The sequence below is a fragment of the Pipra filicauda genome, unplaced genomic scaffold, assembly GCF_003945595.2.
Source record: "Pipra filicauda isolate LSUMZ 115617 unplaced genomic scaffold, ASM394559v2 scaffold250_size1122263_pilon, whole genome shotgun sequence".
NCBI classification, from domain to species: domain Eukaryota; kingdom Metazoa; phylum Chordata; class Aves; order Passeriformes; family Pipridae; genus Pipra; species Pipra filicauda.
The window spans coordinates 987,126-996,248 of record NW_024104366.1 but is presented as its reverse complement, the minus strand read 5'-3'; the positions used below and the strand labels follow the sequence as shown (position 1 = coordinate 996,248).

General features: G+C 50.5%; 1 protein-coding gene across 1 annotated transcript in view; it reads left to right on the top strand.

The window, feature by feature from the left end:
* The first annotated feature begins 321 nt into the window (after positions 1-321).
* Positions 322-9,123, top strand: part of CBFA2T2 (CBFA2/RUNX1 partner transcriptional co-repressor 2) — a 59,916-nt gene continuing 51,114 nt past the window's right edge. Inside the window, exon 1 of the mRNA XM_027729037.2 lies at positions 322-439. Within this exon, the coding sequence (XP_027584838.2) occupies positions 412-439 (28 nt within the window). The 5' untranslated portion in view covers positions 322-411. The remainder of the gene's footprint in view (positions 440-9,123) is intronic.

The following is a 9,123-nucleotide window of genomic DNA, read 5'->3' as shown; positions in this document are numbered from 1 at the left end:
AGGTATAGTAACACCTTTGGAGGTGTGTGTACAGGTATTGTTACACCTTTGGGGGTACAGATATTGTTACACCTTTGGAGTACAGGTACAATACACCTCTGAGTGTAGCGGTACTGTACAACCTTTGGGGGGCGTGTGTACAGGTATTTTAAGACCTTTTGCGTATAGGTATTGTTACACCTTTGGAAGGGCTGGGGAGACCTCAGCGGAAGGCAGCAAAGGGGCCACACGGTTCTGAGGAGGCTACACAGCACAATGAGGCTGAACTCCATCACCGAACCGACACACCCCCACCTCCCCTGCCCACACATCCCCTTCCTGCCCGGCTCCCGGGGCGGGCCGGCCAAGCCGCGCCCCCGCTCGTCACGGGGAAGGGCCGGGCCGGGCGAGGAGGCGCCGAGCAGCCGGGCCATGGTGGGGATCCCGGGAAGCGGCCAGTGTAAGATCCAGGAGCGGGGGAAGGGGAGGGGAGGACCGGGAAAGGCGCCGCGGGGCCGGGGGCGAAGGTGCGAGCGGGGCTGAGCCCCCCGAGCGGGGCTGCGGGTCCGCACCGAGACCCGCCCGGGATGTGCGGTCCGGGGGTGCTCAGCGGGCTGCTCCGTACTGCTGGGGGGGACCCCCGGAGCCCCATCCGCGAACCCAGCCCGGCAGATGGGCTTGTGTTCCATTTCCAGGCTGCATGGGTGGCCGGGAACAGGGATTTGGTGGCCGGGAATAGGGGTTTGGTGGCCGGGAAGAGAGGTTTGGTGGCCGGGAACAGGGGTTTGGTGGCCGGGAATAGGGGTTTGGTGACGGGGAACAGGGGTTTGGTGACCGGGAACAGGGGTTTGGTATTTGGGAACAGGGGTTTGGTGGCCGGGAACAGGGATCTGGTGACCGGGAATAGGGATCTGGTGACTGGGAACAGGGATTTGGTGTTTGGGAACAGGGGTTTGGTGTTCGGGAACAGAGGACTGGTGACCGAGAACAGAGGTCTGGTGACCGGGAACAGGGGTTTGGTATCTGGGAACAGGATTTGGTGTCTGGGAACAGGGATTTGGTGTCTGGGAACAGAGGTCTGGTGACCGGGAACAGAGGTTTGGTGGCCGAGAACAGGGATCTGGTGACCGGGAATAGGGATCTAGTGACTGGGAACAGGGGTTTGGTGTTCGGGAACAGAGGATTGGTGACCGGGAACAGGGGTTTGGTGGCCGGGAACAGGGTTTGGTGTCTGGGAACAGGGGTTTGGTGTCTGGGAACAGGGGTTTGGTGTCTGGGAACAGGGTTTGGTGTCTGGGAACAGGGGTCACCATTGCAAGCTGTGAGTTTTGGCAGTGCCAGATCTCAGGTGTTGTGACCAAAGTGGTTTTGCTCCCTTCCTGGTGCTTCCCACATTCCAAGCCCACCACTAAAGCACATCCATGTCCCAGTGGGTCATGCCACAGTCAAATATCCACGGCAGAGCTGAGACATGAGTGTTTTTTCTTCCACCATCCAAAGGCACTCGGATGGGCAGTGACCTGTGTGCGTGTGAATCCTGTGTACATGAATCCCCTCCCTTGCAGCATCCTCTCCTGCCTGGAGCAGGGAAGGTGAATATCTCCAGCTCCATTTTCCTTAATTTCCCAAAGCAGGAGGTCTGTTGCCAGATCTGTGCTCTCTGAAAGCCGCGAGGTTGGTGCTGCTGCCAAGGAGCACAGCGCACGGTCAGTCTGTGCCTCTCACCATATCAGCCTCCTGAGCGTTTTCCTCATCTGTTTATTGTTTATCCACATATGCATCCATATTGTTTATCCACAATCTGGAATGGAGGGTGAGCCATCCCAGGATGAGGAGTGAGGTGCCGGACAGAGCCGTGGTGTCTGTGGGTAGTGGCTGTCCAAGGCTGGCAGCCTGGATGGGCCATTTATGCACAGGCTGGATCACAGCCTCGAGATGACTCTGTGGGTAAGTCATAGGTCAGGGAAGGAAGAAAAGCAGTTAAAAGCACATCCTAAAGCTCAGGAAATGAGGGAATTTTAAAACGAAGTGTGATTGCTCATAGGGAAGCAACGTAAGATAGTTACTGATGCTAACGTGGAAACCACCCTGGGAGCTGCATTCTCAATATGGAGAAGGAATTACCAAGTTACAGAAGTTGCAGAGGGTGGTTTTATACTTTATTGTGCTGCTTTGTGCAAGGTGTGTGGAGACGGTTGGGATGAGGTTGTTACCCCTTAAGGCAGTTACAAATACTAGCCTGCCAGAGCATGTGGACTTGACACAGCCGGGGGGCCCAGATGGCTGTGGCAGGAGGAGGGCACAGCAGTGGGCAAGCTGTGCCACATCCATGTGGATCTGGAGAGCCCTGGAACCCGGCTCCTAACCTGGCTGCCAGGGAGGGCTCTTCATTTTGTCAGCCTTGAAGAAAAGGCCCCACAGAAGGAGCTCGTGTGAGATCATCTGCTTTAACCCCGCTGTCCAAAGTCAGCCCTCTGTCCCTGATCTTTCTCCAAGCTCCCTCTGAAGTCACATCGGAGAAACAGGCTCTTCTGAGGGTGATTCCAGTCTTGGACATGTCTCTTTGGATGAGACAAATGACACACTGGAGGTGCCTGGGCTTTTTCATTGACTGCAAGGGGAGTTCAGGAGCTGGCTTAGGCTTTGGCAGCGAGGACTTAGATGAAACAAATGCCACCCAGCGTGTCTGCTCACGGTGCATCCTGATGATGTACAGAGAGACTGGTCAGATTTCCTGTTTCTCTTAGACTGAGCACTGGGAGGAGAGACAGACCTTTGAAATCCTGCTAAAAATAATTGAAGCTAAGGGAGAGAGGGATTTTGTCCCTCAATCACAGCTTCAGGGTGGGTATGTCAAACCGGTTCTTCTCTCAGCTGTGACACTTTCTGCAACACTGGGCAAGTGGTTTGAATATTTTATTGGATTGTGGCAGGAACGTCTGGATGTATATGTGGCTGCTCAGTTTTGCAATCTGATATTGAGAAGAAACACCTCCCTGTGAGGGTGGGGAGGCCCTGGCACAGGTTGCCCAGAGAAGCTGTGGCTGCCCCATCCCTGGAAGTGTCCAAGGCCAGGTTGGATGGGGCTTGGAGCAACCTGGGCTAGTGGAAAGTGTCTCTGCCAGCTATTGGACAGGCTGAATGCTGGCACAAGACATCACTTAGTTCTTGGGCCTGGTGTCTGCCCAAGAACACTGTTGGGTTTTATCTTTGGTCTCAAGAAAGTGAATAATCAGCTGTAGACTCCTAACTTTTATAAGCACAAATTATCTGTATTGCCTTGGTTATCTGCCCAGTGATTTCTGCTGTATTATAAACACAGATCCTGGCAGTGTCAGGAGGCTTTTGATTTCTTTGGGCGTGTGTTACAGAGAAATGGATCAGTGCTCAGTGTGAAACTAATAATCAGGAAAGAAAGAAGAAATGTGGGACTGCTTTGAAACTTTGGGATGTTCCATATTAATTTAAAGCACACACTGACTCTCATGAATATGCTTTTCTTACATAGATATTTCCAATGGGCAGAAATTAAAATGGATCATTTGGGGACTTAGTCTTGATTTTCACATGCTGTAAAATAAAAGGCTTAAGGTGTTGCTCTTCCCTTGTGCCAGTGTTCAGGAGAGTGAAATAAATTCACTTTTTAAAGCAGTCAGAGAAAAGAAAAAAGAGTTTTTTGATTTGCGGCTTCTCTGAGGATAGAAAAGAGCTTGTACTTCAGGTAGAGCTCATGGAGTTGACTCTGTTAAAGTGAGTTGAGTCCTCTCCATTGGCCTGAGCTGCCAAGGTGTCACAGCTACCTGGACAGCCTGCCATGAACCACTGGGGATGGGGGGAGGACTGCTGGGGTTTCCTTTTTGCTGGCAAGAATCAGAGGTAAACCCTTCCCCTTCAGAGGAAGGAGGTGGCTGTAAAACTCACAAAGGTGAGGAGTGAATCTGTCTCTCCCCAGCCTGATGTAGAAAGTCCCAGGGGAAGGGTTTCCACCCGAACAGGCAGTTTACTGGGAACTCTTCCAGACTGAAAACCACCTTCTGAGGGCACTTGTACAGCCAGTGCCTGGGGCATAAAACTTCTCCCGTGTCCCTGTCACCTTCCCATCTCTCCCTGCCACATCCCACGTGTTTGATTCAGCTGCAGAGGTGTCCTGGACATCATTTTGGCTGTATTTGTGCACTCCAAGTTAATCAACCCTGACCTTAGAGCTCAGCTAAAACAACCTTTACTCCATTTCATGTTTTTCTAGAGAGAGCAGCAGTAACTTCTACGGGTAGTAACTTTTCTGGCAATTGGACTTTGAGGTCAGAATCTGCACATCTGTTTTCCTCAAAGACATGCTTTGCAGTCTTGGTGTGATTTAAAGGATCAGACTGTTCGGGCAGGGTTTTTCTCCAGTGTAGATTTATGTTGGTATTTAAGATAGTTGTTGCTAATAGCCCTCAGCCTTGGGTTGCAGGGGTATTTTCAGAAGATAAATGGCATGCTCTTGGCTTGACTTTAGGTCCATAAGTGACACTTTGAAGCTTGTTGAAAAATATTTCAAAAATAGTAGAGAATTCTCTCATTACGGGTATGGTTTTGAATGGAAAACGTAGCATTAGCCTGTTTTTCTGTAGAAATAAAATAATCAGACAAATACTTAGTGAATGCTCGCAAACTTACTACTGCTTTTCCCCAAGTGGGCTTGACAGACACACTGGTTTGTTCACATGAATACCAGCTTCTTCCTGGTTATCTGTATTTTTTAATCCTCATGATCTCTGGTGCACCTGGTTGCTGTAGCAGGAAGTTCCTCCGAACATATAACCCGGGACACTCCCAGGTGATATAAAAGTGGGCGTTTTATCCCGCCTTTTCTAACAGGAGGCAGCAGGAGGTACCAAATGCTGAAGGAAAGAAAACAGGAAGGCTGTATGTGAGGGTAGGGTGGTCTGGCTAAGGACTGGTGAGGGATGGTCGGGTTGAGCACTGGCACCGGTGGGACTGGGCTGGTGGCAGGCAACAGCTTGGCAGCGCTGAGGAGCCAGTCCAGGGACCCTGCCTGATGCCCACCTGGCCAGCAAAGCCTCTTCAGTCACCTGAACAGCAGTGGTGAGCACACGGGTGAGCCCGATAACTCATTACATCCCAGCTATCTTCTGTCTGTTAGCCAGCAAATATTTGCTTTGTGCCTCTGAGCTGTGCATCCTGCCTGCGGAGCCTCTCGGGATCTGGCTGGAGGTGTTTGATCAAACGGAGGGGGAAGAGGGGCTGTGGTGTGGGGTACAGCTGTATGGTCACACGTGGTCCTGGGCAGGCAGAGCTCCTGGTTGTCTGCCTGGAGCACGGACAGCTTCCTTTTCTTAGGGGAGTGTTGTGGGCTGCAATATTTTGTGGCTGAGAGCAAACATTTTCCTGGGTCTTGGCTAAGCAGAAACTTAATTTAACACCTCTTTAAAGGCTGGGGATATCTCAGCCTGCGGCATTTCCAGGTGCAGGTGAGATTAATTTGCTTATCTTAGGTGAGGGCAGGTAATTGCTTGTGCAGGGGAGGTACCGGAGTCAGGATGTTAAAACACAAAGGAGTCAAATGGCTCCTCTGTGCCTCCCCTGCTGTGCAAACTCGTTTGCATTAAAACACCCCGCTTAGCAGAAATTCTGCAGGGTCCTCCCCTCCTCCTCCCCGATTAGCTTTGTTGGGGGCCAAGAAGCCACTGTTGAATTGTGACTGTGAAGCGCTGAACTTTGAGGGGAGATGAAAAAAAAAAACAACAAAACCCTTCGGAACTTTTGCGGCCCCGGCAGCGCGTCCGCGGGTCGGTGATGGGGGTTCATCCTCTGACATCACGAGGACCTCCTGACATTTCTAGTTTAGAAACAATAACTCGCCTTATCCGTCGTCATGTTTTTCTAATTAAAGACAAAGCTTGGTAAATATTTTTTAAATGATTGAATTTCCCAAGTATGGAAAACACATGTGGGGAGTCAGCCTGGCTGCGTCCGACGCGCCTTTTCCCATCGTGTCCCTCGGAGCACGCGAGCGCAAATGCAGATTTAGAGCTCCGGGTGACAGGTTTATCTGGGATGACTGGCAAGGATTTATAAACCAGGAGGGGATTTACTTTGCTCTCCCTCCCTCCCTCCTCTTCCCTCTTCTCCCCCTCCCTGCCTCCCCGACCCCCGTCTCAGAAATAGGAAATTGGGATCACATTAAACCCTAATTGGTTTGGCTCCAGCGCTAGTTCGGTGGCTGCCAAATAGTTAATTTATTGCGTGAGAGTTTGGCCATGTGTTGAGAGGCAAATTTGCTTGAAGCAAGGCATCTCTGTAAACTCTACATCCATTCCCGTGCCAGGTCCTGTTTATGGCATCTCCAGAGTGGGGTGCAGGAGGTGCTTTCCATACCCGTCCTGGCAGGACAGCGAGGGGGGACCCCGCCGTGGGGCTCTGCCTTCCCCGCTCCCCTGCCAAAATTTCAGGAATTGTTGGCCTAAAAGAGCTTAAAGTGGTTTTAGCTGGACTTGGAGACAGACCTTTGGGAACAGCCAGCCAGATAAGGCAGCCAGATAAGACGTGGGAGGCTCTCAGGAGAGTAAATGCATGTTTGGGAGACAGCAGCAGGCCTGGGCTGTCACATCCCAGCAGGGCCAGCTGGGACGTCCCCAGGGGTGGCAAGATGGCTCTTCCTGGGTGATGTGAGGAGGGGCAAATGGGAGGGCCTCTCCATGAGGCCGGTGGCTGTTGGACATCCCGGATTTGTCATCACTTGCTGTTGGACTGGAGGCACCTAGTTGTGTTTGTCACCTGTGAAGTTTCCTGGAAGTTGGGCTCCAGTAGAAGAGCTTGCATGGGCTTGAAGGACAAACATCCTTCGTGCTCCATTCACCAGCACTTGACAGGGAGCTGTTTGGATTTAAGAGGATGCTGCAGCCAGAGTTACAGACTCTCACTGTTAGCCTGTCTCCAGTTTGGATTGTGATTTGCAGAGGCTGTGTAAGGAATAAATCCATGGCTGTGGCATTTTCTTTCATTTCTCGCTGAGTTAAATAACAAACTTTGTGTAAGGGAGCTGCTTCCAGCTCTGAGGCAACAGAATTATCACCATCGGGCTCAGCGGAGCCCTTTCTGTGTCAGCTGCTATTTCCATTGTGAACTTGATACCTGAAGGCTCAATATTGTGACCCTTTAATTTTCAGCTGCTGAAACGTGCCCTGCGAGCTGGCTACAGGGGAAGAGCTCAGAGGGGAATTTGCAATAGTTATGCAGTGGGAGCAGTGTGTTTCTTTGGGTACTTCTTAAGTGCTGAGTGTTGAGGAGAAATTGATAGGTAGTAGCAAGGCACATTTAGCAATACTTTTCCTTCTGTAGCTCTTGCTTCCTGGGATGTAATAAAATCCATTAAGTTCTATTTATGATCCACGGCTCAGTATAGTAATAGTTTTATTTGGATAATTATGTCTGTTCTCCTGATAATGAGAATACTGAACATTTCCAGGCATACTGCAATGTTTAGAGGGGTACTGGGTTGGCACAGCCAAATGTTTGCCAGTTTTACTGAGGAGTCAGAGACACCAATTGAAAAAAAAAACCAAACTGGATTAAGCCAAGCCTCTTTGTAGGAAGGCAGCTCCTGCCCATGGATGCCACTTTGGGCTGTGCTGCCCTGGATTTGCCAGCCATAGCATGGAGGTACAGCAGGGTTAGACAGACCAAAGGGAGACAAATTGGACAGGTAATTTGGAAGCAAACGTGGTGGTTTGTTTTGGAGAGCACCTTTTAATCCCCAGGTCTGAAGGCAGGTTCAACATTCATCAGGGAGCAGCCGCTCCCCACTTGTGTATCTCCTACCTCGTTTGAAATGCAGCCACTTCTGGGATGAGCTACTGTAATTACTTTAAAGTACATCATACTTCCACTGCTTTTGGCAGGAAGGAAGGAGGAATACTGTGCTCCATCGCCAGACAAAATAGAAATCAACAATTGGGATTTTTCTCAAAGAGTGGATCTGTCTTCCCTGCCATTAAATCCGAGTTGGATGGGAGCCTTGTACCCATTTTGCTTTCACGGTGTGAGCGTGGCGTTCTGCAGCACACAGCCCGTGTTCACACGGAGATTTAAAGCAGCAAACTCGAGCCAGAAATTCTTTCTAGCACTTTGCTTCCCTTCTGCTGTTTGCTCCCCTCTTCGCACTACAGATGCTGATGGATCACCTTCCGCGGTGGGGAACGATACGCGCTGTACTTTACGTTGTGCCGTGAAACTGTGTCATCTTCCATCTTCAGGAACGTTCTTCCAGGGAGGCATTCCCGCTCCTAAACCATCCCAGCTCAGGAAGTACTAAAAACCTTTGAGCTTAGCTCGAGGTCACTTGTGTCACCTGAACACCTTCCTCCTGTTTGCACCTGGGCGCGTTTCTGAGTGTGTGTCCGTGCTTGTGCCAGGGCTGGGTGTGTGTACAAGCAGATGCATCTAGGTTTCTAGCTTCCTTTTTTCCCTAATCCCTTCTCCTCCATATTCACAGATGGAAATTGTGTTAAATTTGACATCCTTTTTATGGAGCCCTCCACTTCCCTGAACTTTCGTTCTCTACAACTCCCTGAAAGGAGGTTGTGAAAAGACAAGAGGAAGTGGCCTCAAGTTGCACCAGAGGAGGTTTAGATTAGATATTACAAAAGACATTTCACTGAAAGAGGGGTCAGGCATTGGAAGAAGTTGCCCAGGGAGGTAGTGAAGTCACTGTCTCTGGAAGTGTTCAAGAGGCACCTGGATGTGGCAGTTGGGGATATGGTTTAGGGGTGATAAGGGTGGTGCTGAGTTGACAGTTGAACTAGATGATCCTGAAGGTCTCTTCCAACCTTGATAATTCTGTCATTCTGCAGTGGTTGGGGTTTTTTTGTCAGATCTGCTTAGAAATGGAGAGAAAAGGCAGCGATCTTGAGGACGGTTTCCAGAAAAATATTGGGCAAATTTGTGGCAACCCTGAAGCAAACTAGTCTAGCAGATCTGGGAGGGCATCCCCAGGACCTTCACAGAGCTGGAATGGTTTAGGGCTATGGGATGGAGAAGCACAGGGGCAGGAACAGACCCTTGGCCTGTTCTCTGCTCTCATCTGTGCATCCATCTCTTGGGAGCCAAGTCACCTCTCACCTGTGCAGTTGTTCACAG